Source organism: Alligator sinensis, unplaced genomic scaffold (genome assembly GCF_000455745.1).
Source record: "Alligator sinensis unplaced genomic scaffold, ASM45574v1 scaffold735_1, whole genome shotgun sequence".
NCBI classification, from domain to species: domain Eukaryota; kingdom Metazoa; phylum Chordata; order Crocodylia; family Alligatoridae; genus Alligator; species Alligator sinensis.
In genome coordinates this window covers 126716-145364 of record NW_005842639.1, presented here as the reverse complement: position 1 = coordinate 145364, position 18649 = coordinate 126716, and the positions used below count along the sequence as shown (strand labels likewise).

At 46.2% G+C, this 18649-nt stretch overlaps 1 protein-coding gene across 2 annotated transcripts in view; it reads right to left on the bottom strand.

Moving 5' to 3' along the window:
* Positions 1 to 38: 38 nt before the first annotated feature.
* The window catches only part of PIAS3 (protein inhibitor of activated STAT 3), a 26863-nt gene continuing 8252 nt past the window's right edge, over positions 39 to 18649 (bottom strand). The window contains exons 3-14 of one of the 2 annotated variants that reach the window (XM_025215270.1): positions 16010 to 16094; positions 14697 to 14747; positions 11886 to 11976; positions 7066 to 7200; positions 6033 to 6138; positions 5366 to 5439; positions 4832 to 4992; positions 4260 to 4396; positions 3698 to 3866; positions 3119 to 3252; positions 1699 to 1736; positions 39 to 886 (exon numbers count right to left, since the gene is read on the bottom strand). In XM_025215270.1, the coding sequence (XP_025071055.1) occupies positions 491 to 886; positions 1699 to 1736; positions 3119 to 3252; positions 3698 to 3866; positions 4260 to 4396; positions 4832 to 4992; positions 5366 to 5439; positions 6033 to 6138; positions 7066 to 7200; positions 11886 to 11976; positions 14697 to 14747; positions 16010 to 16094 (1577 nt within the window). In that variant the 3' untranslated portion in view covers positions 39 to 490. The remainder of the gene's footprint in view (positions 887 to 1698; positions 1737 to 3118; positions 3253 to 3697; positions 3867 to 4259; positions 4397 to 4831; positions 4993 to 5365; positions 5440 to 6032; positions 6139 to 7065; positions 7201 to 11885; positions 11977 to 14696; positions 14748 to 16009; positions 16095 to 18649) is intronic. The other variant, XM_025215271.1, reaches the window with a different exon arrangement.

Genomic DNA, 18649 nt, shown 5'->3' with positions numbered 1-18649 from the left:
TTGTGGGTGGAGTGTGGGGGCGTTGTGCTGGAAAGCCACTGGCCCTCCTCACCTCTCTACCAGCTCTTCTCTGCAATCCCCTCCAGCAGGGCAATGATGGCTACCACTGCATGGGGCCTGGTGCAAGGGAAGGAGGAGACATTCACACAGGGAGGAAAGGCCCGGGGAAATGACTGCTGTGCACCTACTGGCCACAGGGGTGGTGGTGTTTGCACACAGCGGCCCCAGAACCCTACAAAAACACATCTGGGAGGTGAGGGGTTGATACTGAACCCTTGGAAAATGAGGATTCCTGGAGGTACGGCTGGAAGTCACCATGGAGCTGGCTGTGAAGGGAGGGTTGTCTCGATCAAGAAGGAAATTTAACCCAGTTGTTACTGGTTGGGTCCTTCCAGTCCCAGCCGAGCACCCGCTCAAGAGAGCAGACGTGCCTTGGTCTCCCGTCCCCAGGTAGAGGGAGAACAATGCACCAAACAGCACCAGGAGTGGGTCAGTCTAAGGAAATGATGTCTGAGCGGCAGCCTGGCAGAGCTGCGCTGCTACTTATCGCCCCACTTCGTCCGTGGCTGTCCCGCATGGCGCTCGTGGAGACGATGCTGCTGATGCGGCTGCTGGCGGGGCTGACGGCGCTGTGGGATCCTGCCATCACGGGGGCCAGGGGGTTCATGAAATGGGTGGACGTGCCTCGGTACTGGAAGAAATGGCTGAGGGTGTCCTGCTCATCCAGGGAGGTGATCACGGAAGGGCTGTAATGCTGCCAGGTGAGGGAGAGAGCCTCATCAGACCAGGGGTGCGTTCCCAAGTATCCCCTTCCACGATTAGGTTCTGGCACCATCCAGATTGCCAGGACAATACACATCACTGCCAAGCCACGGATTTCATGCTTCTGGGACCGAGATGGAGCAAGGAAATAAGCAGAGCTTATGACAACTGACCCCTGAGACCGGGTCGGGGGAGAGTACCAGTATACCAAGACTTTGCCTGACCCAAACAGTGCCGCTGCATCCCACTCAGCATAACCTGCTGCTCGGCTTGGGGTTGGACTCAGCCCTGCTCACGTGAGGCTGAACAGGAGACATGCAAAGGTGGCAAGGAAAGGAGGAGCACAGAGAAAGCAGCAGCCTACAGTACCAGTGTGAGAAGCCAACATACACGGAGCCACACTCCGAGTCAGAGGCCTAGCTGGGAAAGCCTTTCTAGCTAGCTCTGTCATCAGCTTCGAGTCACCGACAGCGTGACCAGATGCCAGGCAGGTCAGATCAACCTCAGTTAACAACAACAAAAAAAAGATACTTCCACTAAGTCTTCCTGGCCTAGATTACCTTCCAGCTAAACTGAATCTAAAGGAAGTGATCCATATTCAGCTCTGGGCCCTAGTTTCAAACTTGAGAACAGAAATGCTATTAATAATAAGATGCCGCTTAGAAGAAGCAAGAATCCCAAGAAGCCAGAGAGAAAGAGTGCTAAGATTTTCCACGGACTGCACTGTGGAAGAGGAGGGTGGTTGGATGCAGCCACAAGAATACCAGCCACAGCAGTGCTCAGTGGCTACAGCAGAGGTGGAGGAAGAAGAGGAGTGTGTGAGCAAAAAACAAAACAAAAAACAAAGGAAAAGAAAAGACACGGCCGTTTTTGGCGGTCTATAGATTTTGGCAGGGAGGAAAGAAAAGAAACCAAAAACCAAAACAAACACCTTACCTGATTTTCACTCTGAAGGAAGGAAAACAAATCCAGACCTAGAAAAATAAAAGGGGAAAAAAAAAAATCTCTTAATGGTAAATAAACGTATGGTGGGAAGTGGGGGCCAAATTGTGCTTAAGGTTTAGATGCAGAAATGAATGGGATCTAATTGCCTCTACGTCTTAGGTACTGCGTTATGGCCAGATCCACCTCAGGCACGAACCATACAGAGACTCCTCTACGAACCCTCATCACACAACTCTGATATTGAAACAATAGAGCAGGGCCAAGTTCTCGCTTAAACGTGTCCGGCAATGTACGGGGTGCCTTAAAACGGGCGCAATTCCCATTGCTGCTTGGCAACATTAATATATTTGCCAAGTATATACAGGATTCTCTTTATATAAATACTTGGCCACTGGCACTGCTGAAGCACAGCTGTCTCCAGCCAGGGTCAAACGCTACGGCTTAGGACTGCAGAGTAGAGAAAACATTTCTATGCTGAACCTCGGGGATGGATACCTGCCTTTGCTAATGGCTACCAGAGCTCAGGCCTGCAGCTCTGCATGTCAATCGCAGCCCCCGCCTTGACAGGAACCAGCTAACAGATCTTCCAAACCGGTCTCAGCGTATTTAACTTCATCACCTGTAAGGATCAGCTCTTTGCCAGCAAAAAGGGGATGGCTCTGGGAACCAGGACACCTGAATTCTAGGCTCGCCTGTGACGGACTAGCTGGCCAGTCTAAGAGGGTCACTGGACCACTCAACCTCCATCTCTTCAGCTGTAAGAGGGGATTTAATGCCTATCTCCCTGGACTGCAGTGAGTCACTCCTGCAAAGCACATGGAGATCATCAGATGAGAGGCAAAAGGGGGTTTAATCAACAAACTATTTCCTTAGAACATGCCAGAGGGGGTGCTACAAAGACATAGGCCACTCCCCTCCTCTGGCACTGGGAAAGGTCCCTCCAGTATACATTGTACCAGACAAAGTGAATGACTAGGCCTGACACCCTACCTTCTTACCCAGTCGTGAAGATCACTAGCCACTGGCTTTTGTGTGTCATCCACGACTACCAAATCAACTTCCAATGTACTCTGTCTGCATCATTAACAATCTCATGCCCAAGTCTCCAAAAAACTGCTCGGGATTCTTGCCCAAAATCCTGGCACTTCAGGCTCGTGGGGACTAGTGCTCTAGGCTCTGCCTTCCTGACTCTGTGTTGGGCCAGAGAACTCTGCCATTTAAATGTACGTGTTCTGATTCACGCAGCTCCACGCCAAGCCAGTTTGGGGGTTAGGGCAGCCCAAATGCCTTCTGGGTGAGACCACACCCAAGAAAGGGGAAATCATGGGCACAGGTTGCTACAGCCAATGTCTTGGTAAACTGGTACAATTGCCTCAGTGAGTTTATCAGAAACCAGTGCTGCCCTCATTACCTTGGATCTCTGATGGCACCTGGTATGAAGGATGGTATTCGGGGATAGGAAGGCTGGAGAGATAGTCGCTGCCGATAGCTGTCATGGAAGGACTTCGAAGGACAGAGGAGGGCTGGTGGTCAACGCTTAGCACCCTGAAATGAAATACAGAGCCAGTAAACCAGAGTGAAGAAAGCCCATTTGGGGCGTGAAATACACCCACAGCCGATGCAGGCGCTCACTAAAGACACCTGGAAAACACTGTATACCAGGCAGCAGTCCCCTCCCTCTGGGTCAATGAACAAAGATGCAGCTCCTGCCTCCATCCAAAATGTCCAGCCCCTCTAATCTTCAGCCTTCTTGTTTAGGGGTCGGTACTTCAGGAAGGGGCTGGGGTCAGGTAAAGATGCACCCCCACAGCCCTCGGCTAGGGGCTTTACACTGAATATGGAGAGTTTGTATTAGGAGCAATATCAGAGGGAGGTCAGGGGACACGGCCAGCCCACTGCATGGTACTGTATCCCATGTTATATGACTGCTCTGGGGTGCAGAGGAAAGAACAAGACAATCACCAGAAAGAGACCAGTACAGAGCTCCTACCCCTTGGGTCCTGTGGTGGACGGGATAGCCACCGTGGTGACAGGGCACTGCTTCTTAGAAGGAGGCTCGTCTTCATCTGACGAGCTGTCCAGTGTGAGATCAATGACCTCCACTTTCTTCTTGCCTTCTGAGGTCTTCCCCTCTGTGCTCACCGTGTAAAGGGCACTGGCTGCAGAGAGAAGTGAGGCATATGGATGCAGTCAGCTAAGGGGGAGGAAAGCAAATCATGACCAGGCCAACAGCTCTCCACCTCCATGGATGTATAAGCTCTTAAACAAAAATTAACAAGCATCAGAGCAAAAGTGCTAACCCTGGGGGTTCCATCCATCTTTTAGCTCTACAATCAGTGTCAAATACCCATCTTTTTCCAACCCTGTTATAAGCTATAATGCAGCACCTGCCGTGCTCCCTGCCAGAGGTGGCTGCATTTCAGTGGCAGGTGCCCTGATCTCCAGACTGATTGTATTTCAGGCACATGAAATGCACTGGGATCTTTCCAGTGAAAAGCACAGCTGCAAAGCAAGACCCAAATGAAGAAAGGTGGCAGCGGTAGGTCCCATACCGTCAATCCCATTGAATGCTGCTGTCTGGCACACCTCCTGGTTCTCTTTCTTGGGCTTCATGGGACACCAGGAGCCATCTTCCATGAACTGAATCTCATCACAGTCTGTGCATGAATTGAGGATATCCATGAACAGCCTACAGGCACACAAGCAAGAGCATAAAATGGTACAGCCGTGGAGAAGGCTCCTCTGTTTCCACACCGACAGCTCAATAACTCAGGAACTAGGTTCTGTGGATTGGTAAATGGGATACACCAACCCAAGGCTGCACTTTTAAGTTACCTGCTCAAATCCTGCCCAGGCCAGAACCACCCAAGAGGATGTATGGGGCTCTGTTAAACTGATCTGGTAGGTCTCAGTTCAAAACCTAGTAAACAGGTTTCTTCATCTCCCCCATCCCCCTCACTGGGGAAGGATCTGAACAGGCCCCTTCTTGCCTGCTGAAGTAAGCCCTGCATATCAGTGTTGAGGAATGTCAGGTAGTGACAATTTTATGCTGCTTTCTTAAGGGTTGGGACCTACTGTCTATGCCAACGTTACAGGATTACCCAGAAAACAGGACTTGGCTTACCCATCAATGATCAGGTTGTCATAGGGGGCTTTCTTATCACACACAGGGCAGGTCCATGTGGGTTTCTTCTCGTTCATCTGGAGATAGAGCGCTGCATCAAAGCACTGGAGGTGGGTGCAAGTAATAGCTCGGCAGGGCACGATTAGCCTCATCTTCCCCAGCTGGAGAAAGAAGACATTAACATGGCTCATTACCTACAGGTTCCAGAGGGCAGGGAGAGGAACCAGTATGTCCCAGTTATTCCCTTTCACTTGGCATGCACAAGCCAACAGGGGTCCGACAGTACCATCTAGACTGGAACTTCATTGTAGAAGAAAAGAGGCATCTCCCTGGACAGACTTTTTTTTCCATTTTCCGCCCTATACGCACCCCAGCTGTGAAGATGGAAGACACAAATAAACTCCCCTCCATCTCCACCTCGACAGTTTCCAGCCAACTTGTATGAATGGGGGAAGCATGAAAGGACTTTCTACAGTATCCAAGCAGTTAGGTTTTCTATGGCCAAGCATAAAAAGCACGTGAACAGGGACTCACCGGGCACATAAGGGACACTCGCAGGCTTGTCGTGGCTATCTCGCTGTCAGGATCCGCTGTTAATTTTTCTTTGACTGAATAAGAAAAAAAAAATCATTTACTGTGCATTAATGATGTTTTTCAGGTTCTGTTCCTTTGCGGACAAAACATTCTGCTCGTCTCAGAAAAGCATTTATCTTGGGGGGGTGATGTCGGATACCACAGAAACTATTTCTACAATATCACGGTAGTACCTCAAGACCCTAATCCTGGCACCTTTATGCCAGGCAGTGCAATCTTTTCCCCAAAAGTCTTACAAAGGGAAGAAAACAGGAGGAAATGACAGTGTAAAGCAACACATGGTCAAAATGTGACAGTGTCTAATTAGCGTAATAAGCAGCAATAACAACGCACCAGCTGCCTGATTGCTGTTGGGTGTCTACACGTATCCACGATTTGAATGAAGCAGATCATCTAAAACTTTACAGAGAAGGGAACTCTACTGTAACCTCCCTCCCTCTACCTCGCTTCATAAAAACAGGGTTCTGCGTACATACGACATGGGGTATGTGGTTTCCCATTTCCAGAGGGACCTATAAGAAGTTATTTCATTTACTTTGGGACAGTTCAAGTTTCCTCTATGCAGTCAACAATGGAGCACACGATGGTTAAAGCAGCGGGTACTCACTCAGGGCTCGGGAGTGGTCTGGGTTGCGGATACCCTTGGCTCTCAGCTTCTGTAGCAGGGTAACTGAAGTCAACTGCTTCACCAGGTAAACTGACAGAGAGTAGTTCTGTGGAAGAGGCAGCTGATGTGACTCTAGGTTTGCAACCCAAATCCCAAGCAAACAGGAACCTCCCAAACGCCACATGCTGCTGTGCATTACTTATCAGCACAGTGACAATGTTTTTTAATAATACTAATACCTCCCCCCACCACTGCTCTGTGCTGTCCCCTTCAACACAAGTCTTATGTGTGCGCACTCCTGTCTTGCAGGGAGAGGCATTGCTCCTTGTCACCTGATACCATTTTCTAACTGGAGGTCTGGTTCAAGAAATCATTTCAACTTTGGGCTAAATGTGGTCTTGAACGGAGATCCCTCCAGAACTGGGGTTTAGATTTGGAAGGATCCACCCGGAATTCTGTCTGTATTTCTACATCCACTCGTAGTTTAAAAAATAAAATGTATAGAGAAAGAAACACATTATACTGAATACGGACAACTGCCTCGCACTTCTGCTCGCAGCAGCATCTGGTCATAGGGAATAGGGATTATGCAAAGGATTCTAGCTAGCTCTAAATCTACTCTGACACCTCAGCTCCAATAAGCATTACCATTTGAATGATCTGAAGCAGTTGTTTTGCCAAGGTTTCTTTTCAGCACAAAATTTAAGTCTATAGAAATCAGCAGGATGTTTGGATAGGAAACATTCTGATTCAATGACGCATCGCTGCATCCTGGCAAGGTTTTCTCTGGTAGTGTAACACACCATGGCCCCTCTATTAACACAATTAATATCGCCTATCTGCGTGTCATAAGCCTTATGTTGCCAATAGCTACTGAGGAGTCTCCCTTAGTTTATGGAGAGGGTGCCCATGGTTTTGGAGAGGTATAATCGTCCTTCTCTTTGCTGAGGCCACAACGTGCAATACAGGGGTGATAATGCTCTAGAAGGCAGAAGGGGTTGTCACAATGCCTTGGCTTTAAGGGGTCACTTACCCGGCCAAACTCGGAGGACCAGTTCACTACAATCGTATTGGGGACAGTCGCTGACAGCCGCACCAGAGGAGTGATGTTGATGGGACGGCTCGGCCGTTTTGGCTCTGCGCCATTTTTTGTGGGAGGCAGGTAGCCCTGGGAAGGGATGGAATAGCTGAGATCAAGCAAGCTTCCTTCTCACTCCTTAGAGCACAGCACTCTGTGAACCCCATCCCTTGACAACATGAGACATCCTCTGCACATTCCCAACATCATGCCTGAGCCCAAGCAGGAACACAAGAGACATTTAACCCTGGTAGTGCAACAGGGGTGGAGATTCACACTCCATGAGCCATTTCAATCTCTGAGCCAATCCTTTTTCTTTTAAGCAAATAGCTCTGGCCGAGTTTCCTTGCAGGCTTTCAGCAGTTACTTATTTTGGAAAAGCTGGGGGGTTTTTGGAGGTGTAAAGAACGGAAGGTGTGATTCAGACTTAACATGCCGTCCCCACGCTGATAAGAATTGAAAAGCAGAAGGAATGATGGTGAACAGGACTCAGTTATGCACGATCTTCCAAAAAACTGGAGCAATGTTTTCCTGCCCATCCCAACCCCAGGAAGTGGCATGGGCTATTTCTCACAGCATCCATTTGTTAACTGTATGATGCCTTACGGAGTTTTTTTTTTAAAGCCTATTTTTTCCATGACTCCTTTTTTTACTCAGGCCAACGTAAGGCATGGCAGTTCCATAGAGGCAGAAGTAGAACCTCCAGCATTGCTTGAATGACCTCCTGGGACTGGAAAGATGCATCATAACCCAGTGCAAATTAGCAAAAATACATTTATCCCCAAGAGTTACATGACCATGTAGGACATGTGACACCAGCCAGACCTTAAAATGCCTATTCCAAAGTCTGGTATCTAGGTTGTAGCTGTACTGGTCTAGAGCAAAAATCAATCAGGGCTCATGGTTTAATTGCAATTAAAGAATTTTGTTTGCAAAAATCTTGGTGGTCTAATAAAAGATATCACCTCTACCATGAGCCCTGATTGCTTATTCCAAAGTCTCCCTCCTATTCAGCTTCTAACCTATGCAGAACAGAGACCCTCTTTTCTTCTATGTTATGCAGAGAAAGCTATTAAAGGAATGTTATTTGGGTTACAAAGTCAAGGCCTCAGGAGGTTAAGAACAGCCAGATTTATACTACCACCCAAAATACAGTTCTGCCCCAATGTGTGGCCATTATGGGCAATGAATGAGGATTCTGGAGAGAAATTTCACAACAATCTGTAACTGAAGACAAGTCTAATGTATCTGCACAAGGGTCTTAGTGAAGGTTGTCCCTAAACGAGACCACTCCTACCTGCCAAATGATCAACATTACAAGCAGAGAAGCATTCTTCTAACAGAACTTTTTGCAGGCAACTTCCTAGGCGGGTTTTGTTTTTTTTTTTAAGGACAAAGGTATGAAGAGTGCAAGCCCTCAGAGTGCCCCAATGCACATCAGCAAGAAGAGTCTAATTACAACTGCCACTCAAGCTGCACGACTAGCCAGCAGCAGGAGAGACTGGTGCCCCAAAGAGGAAGCTGCTGGGTCCAGGTGGTGGGGTAGCCTGAATATTCCCCACTACAGATCTGCTCTCTGCTCCCAGGAGATGTGCTCTTGCAGCCACTCAGCTCTTGATGCTTCAGCTCCAGCCTGACCTCAAAACATCTTGGTGGGGTATCAATGCTTTTCTTGAGAAAGTCATGTAAGAGAAAGGAAAGAGCGGCATGCAACTGGGTAGCAGCTAAAGAAAACTTCACAGGGCAAAGGAAAGGTTGTGCTGTATTTTCCCCCTGAAGAATTTCAAAGGCTTGTTGGACAACAACAGGAGGGGGTGGGATTCTCAAGGTGCTTAGATGAATCTCCTAAAAGTGGAAAGTGTGAGGTAAGGGCAAGCGAAACCCGGGGGCATCCAAACCCCAAGTCTCTGTGCCTGCATGTAGGATGCGGTAGGATGTTCGCCAAGGGATTTGGAAGTATCTGAAGCCCCAGGCTGGGGTGGAGGATGCTTGTGGTAGCAGGGCCACATATGGTTCTTGGATGATTCAAACAGATTTGGACCTGATCTGGCTAATTTGACCTGGAACATGAAAAATTTTCCTTAAAAAAAACCCAACTACACCAAGAGGGCTTGCTACCAGCTCCATCTATAATTCTTATCCTGTATCATTCTGATTATAAGTAGACTTTTCCCCCTCCCTCCTAAAGAGCCAACAAAAAATCATGCTGAAGTACTGCAAAGGATCAAACTGCACAAGATCAAACCGTGCACCTGACACTTGTGACTTTGGTGCTAGCTATATTTCTGTACACATGATAAAAATCCCAAGTCAAATTTTTTTTTCCAACACAAGTTTTATTTTGATGTCTTTAGTGCATCTTTTCCTTGGTTACTTGATTATCTTGTTGGGTTTCGTAGGGCATTAGCAATTCAAGGACTTTATCAGAAGCTACTGACTCAGATTTGAAGAAAAAAGTTGGGGGGGGGGTTAAATTTGTGGGGTCAGCTTATAATCAGAACAAATATAATAGTGTCAAGGTGTGCTTAAAACTCCTGAGCAGGATCATTTCTACAAGTAATTAAGTTTATCAATACTGCAGCCTTTCTGAGCCAGAGAGAGGCCAAAATTACAGCAATAAAAAATCAAATCTCATCCACTCCAACAGAAAAAGCACAGCCAGTGACATCCATCTGCTGAGACCCAACCAGTGACATCCATTCTACAGTCGTCCAATTTTTGTTTTAATTGTTCCAGTTTCGAACCTGATTAGCAGCCTAAGCTAGTAACTCCCCACAAGAAAACCTTGTTTGTAATTCTTACAGATATAGCCCTAGTTCCTTCCAAAGGCATTGGCTAGATCAGACTTAAGACTACAGCTTAGTTTTAGGTTGCGATTTTTCAAGCACCTTTCAGCTGGTTTAAATAATAGGAGAGCGCAACAGGTTTCTATTGGGTAGGTCTGGCGAGCCCAGACGGCAAGAAGACACAACGCAGCCAGAAGAAAGCAAAAAAAAAAATCTTTCCACAAGACTGCCAAGTAGGGTTTCTCTTTAGCCACCCATCATGCTTGCATGGATCCATAGCCTCGTGTAGGGCTATGCATCAAAGGTAGAAGCCAGCCATCCCCTTCAGCAGGCTGTTAATCCTCCTTGCCAAAAGTCAGAACATTTGGAGCAAAACCTCGAATCACTAAAAATATCCAAGGAGTGGCATAGGCACCGCACGGGAAGCCACTCACAGCAATGCAGTCAGAGGCTGTTCGACAGGTCTGACTGCGAATTGTGCCAGTTGCACATACGCTAGTAAATGCCATTCTTCTCCAGTTGACATGGCATTAAGCTAGGAGATTCAGGGCCCCGGGTTCCATTGGACAGAAGGACCCAGGACAAGTCATTTTAATTTCTTGTAGACCGTTTTCCCCTCTATTGTCTAAGTCAGCAATTCTCACCCTTTTTTGGACTTGAGGCACCTCTCACTTGACTTGTGCGCCCCCCCCCACAAAAAAAGCCAGCTCTTAATTTTCACTTGTTTTTTGACTACAGAAAAAACGCTAGAGCAGGGGTGGGCAAAATGCCAGGTCATTCTATCCGGCCCACGGGGCCCCTAAAAAACTTAGAAAATTAATATTTATCTACCCCAGGTTGCCTGTCATGCGGCCCTTGATGGCTTGCCAAAACTCTGTAAGTGGCCCTCTGCCCGAAATAATTGCCCACCCCTGCGCTAAAGCAATTCTTCTGTTGCACAGAACTTGATAGGGCAGAAATGTTTCTGACCCTAGGGATAAATCCAGAGATTTCAAAGAGGTATCTTGCGAATCACATTTGCACACCTAATAGTGCTAACACGGCGTGGCACCCCTGAAAGTATCTCAAGGCATCCAAGGGTGCTGTAGCTCCCTGGTTAAGGATCACTGTTCTAGTTAGAGTATGAGCATTGTGGGATAAGGACCATCTTTTTCTACATATTTATGCAGGTCCAGCACACTCAACTCCACCCCTGGCTGAAGTCCAGAAGTGGTGCCATACGAGAAAGCAAGGGAAATTATTCCTCCAAGCCCAGAATTCAGTTTCTGTATTTATCCTTCAGCTTCTTGTAAAAAGATGCAAATTAAAGGAACCCCGCTGACTGAAAGAATTTCACAAGCCGTGTTAAAACACCACAGAGTACTAAGGGTGAGACATTCAAAAGCACTCAGCTTTGGCTTAACTCTGCTTCCACCTGATTTCACCCAATTTTACCATTTATTTCAAGGCAGCAAGATTGCAAAGAGCTAAGCACATTGCAAAAACCACCCTAAAAGTGCAAGAATGCACAGATTTCTTTGCTGTCAGCAGGGATGCAAAAATTTCAAATCCTATATCAGCCAACGTGGTTGCATTTAACAATGAACAAGGAGATGCCCAAACTCAAGCAGACGCTTTTGAAAATCTTGGTACAGGGCTTTCCCTTCGAACTTTTCAATTTGGCCAGAAATCTAACGTAGTCCAGGGTTTCTGTTCGTTCTCTTTTTAGACCAGAAGAGAGAGGAGAAACTTCCCTCATGCTATTTTGGTATTTCTGTTTTTAGACCTGAAGTTCAAACCAAGTAGCTCAGAATTCAGCAGGCAAAGCCACTGGGTCAGTCATTCCTTCCTAATCGCATCACAGACAGACAAAGAGAGATCAGTATTGTATTGTATGACACCATTCGCACCTTAGGGCGACCTTTAGAGGTAATCAGCCCAGCTGAACTGGAGCTATGCTGACGGTAAACATGGGCCATCACATGTAAACAAGGAATGAGTTTTACTCACAGGTAAGGGGCAGAGTTTTCCATTGACCTTGACAAATAAATTAGGAGGGAAATAATCTTCTTGGGGACAGCTGGTTTCACACAAGCAAAACCTATGAAGCAGGAGGGAGAAACCGTCAAATGAGAAGTGACATTTGCACAAAAATGTTAGCCAGAACTTTTTATTAAGAGAGACAGAACATTTTCCAAGAAAACATCAATGGTTGGAAAACATGCGCGTGCGTGACGAGTGCATCTACAAGTACATTCTGCACCTCCCGAGAGCTATTTCATTGATACCAAATGCAACTCACAGAGATGATATCAGCTAAAAACCAATTACTCATGTACACTGTGCACTCTATAGGAGTGGGTTATTCAGCGATTGGTCTGAAATACCTTCGATTGCCAGAATCACAAGTTCAAACTTTGTTGCCTCATGCCAAGGGATGTTGTAAGGCTGATAAACTGAGCTCTGAGGAGTCTGCTGTGTAGGGATCCCTGCCTGCTACTTTGGTAAGAGTGAGGGCTGCCATTTACGCTAGTATCCTAATTAAAGTGCTCACACAACTACGTGTTATGATGAGGCATGCTTTGTGCCATCTGGTTGCCTGCCTTCAGTTCCAGAGACAGATGCACTCAAGTGGTGCTTCACCTATAAACTACACAGTACTTCAGGATGAAAGGAGCTACAGCAATCTCAATCATTCAGTATAAATTTACAAAGAATTAAAATAGAGCTATGTTTAACCAAGTGTACAACCTGCAACAAGAGGAGAGAGTAATTATTACTTAGCTACTTCCAAAGCTCATCTGCCATCGCTTAATACCTGATAGTTGCCTTCCCCAGGCATAAAGCTGTCAGTGCCACAAATCAGAATGGGATCTCATTCAAACTTTAATCCCCTTTAATCAGCTGATTGCACATGCTGTTCTGTTTCAATTTAGGGTGCGCTGCCAGAGAGCTGACTCCCCATATTGAAACCAGAGTCCTGTCCTACGGTTCTGAGTCACACGATGACCTTAGTCTGCTTTGTGTTAGCTGCGAGATCAAGCCCCAGCATGTCACTCTCACTCCGATCCGCGCCACCGATGTTCTAGAAAAATAAATCTGAGCCTATTGTTTCCTGACTTGCCTTTGCCTGCCAAACAAAATGAAACACAAAATATGGGGTTAATCTTCTCTTTCTCTCCCGGAGACGGCATTTGTGCCAAAGCACATCAGCGGAAGTTGGAGCCAGACAGACGGCTGTGATCCAACCCTTGTTTCTGATGGCTGCGCTAGCTTGCCAGTGAGGGGCAGTGTTCTCCCTGCAACATGAGTAAGAAAACTTAACAACACAGAAGACAGCACTGATGGAATATAGTGCAACTCCTGAAAATAATTCAGGGGCGGGGGTGTGGAAAACTACCCGAACTTGGACAGACCACAGTCATTGTGGACCAACAGAATAAAGATCAAACAATATATACTTGGGGGTTTTAAACAGACTAGCTTTGCAATGCTGAAAATAATTTGGAGCCAACTAAGTCAAGAGGCAGATATTAAACAAAAATGTGAATGATAATTGGGAAGGACTTAATCACTTTTTATTAGATACCCCAAAAGCCAGAATTAAGAAGCTATACAGTTTAAAAACCTGGCTTGGAGTCAAAATAAAACCAGAACACTGTATAAAAGAAGAATACAAATCAGAAGCTAAGGACGGTAGAAGACTGACAAGGGAAGCAAAAGAACACAAGGAGAAATCTCTGGCCAGCATTAAGGACTTTCCCAGGGAGTTTAATTAAAAAACACCCTAAAAAGTTGGTCCATTACTAGTTAGAAGTGATATAGCTGTCAATCATAATGCAGAAGCACTCAATTAGCATTTCCGTTTTGTATATGAGGGGAAAAAGCAGATGACAGTCTTATGATGATTAAATACTTTCCATCCCCATGGTAACTAAGGAGGATGTTAAAACATGGATGCTGCTTAACTATCTATTTTAAAATCAGCAGATCCAAATATGCTTCCACCTGGCTCTATGGAGAGTTGATGTTGATTTCCAGTAAGACCAGAACAACTGAAAGAAAGCAATGTTGTGCCAATACCTAAACTGGATAAATGGAATGACCTACACGATTAATTGCTTATTGGCCTGACGCTGATCCCAGACAGGATAATGGAGAAGCTGAGGTGGGACTGAATTAACAAACCAAGGAAAAGCAATGTAACACCAATCAACACGGACTTATGAAAAATACCTTGACAAGATTTAGCATTTTCTTTTGCGATCACAAGTCAGGTGGTAAATGTCATGCTGCTGCTGTACTGACTTTGTACTGCACAACATTTTGATTAAGAAACAGAGCATGGCACACTTTAAAAGGATTTAAAACAGGCTAAGTATAGGCTTTAGAAGAACTGCAAATCAAGAATCGTCACCAGGCACGTGCATTTCTAGCAGAGTGCCTGACCTGATGCTATTTAACATTTTTATCAATGATCTGGAAGAAAACTCATTATTTCCATTGCTACAGAAATCATTACAGCTTCTGTTAGACAGGAGACCAGCCCTCATGGGTGCTTCTGATGATCCTGGTTGCAATTCAGTCCTGAAAGAGGTCTGACAGTCACATATCAACCCAAAGAACTGCTCTGACCTAAAAGCCCAAAGCTTCAGGCTTCTGTAAACTCTCCGACATGCAATTCCTGATCACTCAATGCTACGACACAATTAAAAAATAATATGTTGGAGCCAAAAGATCAGCTCAAAAAAAAAAAAAAAAAAAGGTTTCCAGCCATTCATTTCTAAGATCCAAGAGACATACCAATATTATGCTTCTTACCTTAGCTGTACCTGTACAGTGTAATCACATTTGGCACCTGGTAACATATCTCTGCAAGAGAAAAAGATCTCTTAAATTGCTGCCACTGCTGAATGGGAAAATTAAAGTTTCACCACTATAAACACCTCATTCACCAACATATAATAATTCAGTCAGTAGTATTAATCAAACAAGTGCAGTCACACTGTAAAAGCTACATTCTGCTTTTGGATGTGCCTGTTCTCAAAAGGAGTCAAAATTCCCAGACAGGGACATAAAATAAAATACAGGCAGTCCTTGACTTACAACATTTCGAGTTACAACGGTTTCGCACTTACAACATTTATAAATTGACAGTTTCAACTTTATGACATCAGTTTCAACTTTACAACGCTTCATCTAATGCAATGCCACACCAGCGAACAAGTTCGCTGCATCGCTTATCTCCCTGGAGAGCATCTGTTCAAACTTCCTTGGACACATTCTTTAAGAAAGCAAACAAGACTCCAGAAAAACTTGCAGCCAAGACCCCTTCAAAAAGTCCAACCAAGAGCCTTTCAAAAAGTCCAGCAAAGTCACCTCAAAGAAGTCCTTCCAAATCAATATGATTGCTATTTACAATATAAATACATTAATGTAGCTATATTACTCATCTATAATTGATCGAGTACAAAATTCTGGGGTATTTTTGGTGAAAATAGGGTATTGGGCCTTGGTTCAGGAACCAATCCCCCATTTATAACATTGTTTCTTATGAGAAACTTGGTTCCAAGTTACACCGTTTTGACTTAAGACACGGTTTTCAGGAACCAATTGTGTCGTAAGTCCGAGGACTGCCTGTACCGCTAAGTGGGAGAATGCAAACAGAGTAAACAAGACGTAAATAAATGAGTGCACAACTGCTGCATACAATAAAAGAAACAAGTCCTTGACAGTACTGTCAATGCCAATGATTTGAAGATTTTCAGGCCACTATAAAGTTTTATCCAAACTACTGTATGATTTTGCACGTGCACACAATAAATCCCACTTTACAGACTTGGAGTCAGAGCCTCAGTTGCTGTAACTGGCCCAAGAACAGTGACATCGAGGGATTTATGCCACTGACAGCTGCCAAGGACCTGGCCCAGGATTATATTCTCCACTGCAACAGGGCAGCAAAAGTAATCGTTTATACCAATTTCAGCTCTTTCTCCCCTTCCCACTCACCTGACTTTCTTGTCTGCCACTCCTCTACCCCCAAATTTGACCTCCCCTCTGTTCTGGAAGCAGTGATAGTAGCTGAATATAAAAACCTGCAGAAAAGCCCCTTCAGGCAAATGGAAGGGGCTTACCTAGAGGTGAGGATCTGCTGCACTTGCTGCGGCGTTAGCGCGAAGGTGAAGTGAGCCTCTTCGAACCGTTGGCTGTTTGTAGACGCTGGGGGAGGGAATTTGGTAAGACAAAAATAAGCAGGAGGCAAATGCTGCAGTCATCACCTGTAAAACTGACCCCGTCCCCCCACACTCCAGCTCTCTCAAACTGGCCTGATACCAAATAAAAGAAAAGACGGAGCAGAGCACACCGTGAACATATGGCAAGCCTTCGCTGAAACTCCCCATGGACTTCGCCAGCCGCTTTGTGCCAGCACAGCTTGCAGGCTGCTCTTTCCTAGCGCTGCCTTCTGCTCAGATGAGCTCTAAAGAACGTGACCACCCGCCCCACCTCCCTTCCTTCTCACAAGCTAGCTGATCTTACTTGCTACCGAGGCACAGAGAATCCCACAGTGGGGCAGTGGCAGAACTGGCAACAGGAACCAGCCAGCCCTCTTTCCCACTCTCCAGCTTAGGCCACACTAACCTGACTAAGCAACGAAGACCAAGTTTCATGGCATTTGGAGGCACAAGTTGTCAGGCTGATATGAATCTGTGGTCCAAGAAGCAGCAAAGGGAATTTTAGAGGTCCCCAGCTGGTTGAGGGCATAACTGTCTTTCCAGAGTGGTTGAGATGCCCTCAGTTGACCTCAATAAATGAGCAACAGGTCAATCACGCTGGGGAACCAAAGGCAGCCCTTGGGTGCCACTGGCCACGCCACAGACACTGGCGTGTCCACACCATACTAAACTGCTAGGCCACCTATGCTCGGGCTTTGACTATGAGCAGAAACTAGCCCAGCTCCCCACATTACCAACAGGCTTCAGCATTCGCCTTCCCAGGTGTAAGAACAAACTTGAGGCTCTTGGCAAATTTGACTTTAACAGAAACCCTCACAGACCTATAAGTGGGAATCAAATACTTCCAGCAGCAGTTAGCCATTGACAGGAAGATGCAGTGCAATGTCCCAAGTAGAACCAGGCTCCCCATGTTCTTATCCCTCTGCAGCCCTGAATAAGTCACTTGCCACATCGTGCTTCAGTTTCCCACATGTGAACTTCCTTACTTTATAGAGGGGTGAGAAGACAACTCAGCTAACAACCTTTGAAACACAAACCTGGAAAATTAGTCAGCCACCAACAGAAAAATAGTGTACAGTCTCCGCCAACTTAAAAGATTTTTTTGGCACCAACAGCTGCATCTAGGGGTTGAGATAGGGACCGAAATATATTATGCACCTGCTCAGCAAGGACAACGTCATTTCTTCCTGCCAAGAGGTGCGACTGCCAGGTGAAGTTAAGTGTGACCGAGCAATGCAAATCTCAAGGAAATCAGGGAGTTTCTGGCTTGGAGCTGCTAAGTTGTATCAGGAGACAATTCTTCACAATGTACCATCAAATCCCCCTGGGTAAAACCCAAGCAGGTATCTGTCTTTCAAGTGGGAGTGTCCAAAAGGGTGAAACTCACCCTATGTCCCACTGAAATTTCAGAAGCCTTTTAGGATCTTTTCTCAACGCTGGACCTGCATCAGCATACCTCTGCCAGACACAGCAATGCCTAGCGTGCTAGTCTATAGAGCCAGGATGAAAGCTGGAAGTCTGAACCACCTTGTTGTCTGGACCCATCTGAGCACAATTAAATGACTGTGTGGTTAATAGCAGAGCTTTATCAACGATCAGGCTCCTGCCATTGCTCTCCAGGCTGGAATGGCACCAGTACTAGAGCAACGAGACTGCCCTCAAATGCCCACGTGATTCATAGGGCCAATCTTACTGTGGGCCTCCTCTCAATTTAATTAACTGACTCTAGTGGGAGATACCTACCTCTAAGCCCAATCACTGGATCTCTCCTAATGTAAGCCTATCAGAGTTGATTTTGTGGGTGACCCAAATGAACTCTCTGGGGTTTTCTTTCTTCCTTCTTCTAAGTCCCTTGCCCATCACCAAAGATCTCCAGCAGTCGCAAGCTGCCACTGAAGTCCTCCAGGGATGCACATCCTGGATCAGGCTCAAACAAAGCCAGGGCCTATTTACCATCATGAAGCATAGGATCATGGTTGGAAGCTGACATGTCAGGGTTTGATTGTTCATTTATTCTGACTAGGAGGCAGCTGCACTGGGCCACTCGATATCATAGAAAGGTGGAGAGAGCTTTGGGCCCACATTTGGAAGTCACTACTACATGCGCACAAAAGAGGACGCTAACTTTGTCTGTCACTTGCCCCCTCCTGTGCACATTCAACCACACTCTGTTCTGCTGCAGATTCCACATTTGGGTGGGGGGCTTGCTTCTCCCAGCTCCTGAAGTTAAAAAATGTAAGGAATGCAAGGCCCAAAGTACGGAAACTTTCTTCTGCTGCTGACCTGCTGCCACAGCCGCTTGGGCCTGACAGCGGAGACAGAGCTGCAGGAGAGGCTCCCAACCTCAGCTCAGTGCTTCCTGTCTTCACATTCCACAGCTCAGCCAGGAAATAAGATCAAGGACCTGATTCTGCTCCAGCTGGAGTCAATGGCAAAACTGCTACACATTAAAATGCTAATTGCAGACTTCAGCCCAACATCCATAAATTTACCCCACCTCCTAGACCTTCTATATCCCATACAAACACTTAGCGCATAGCC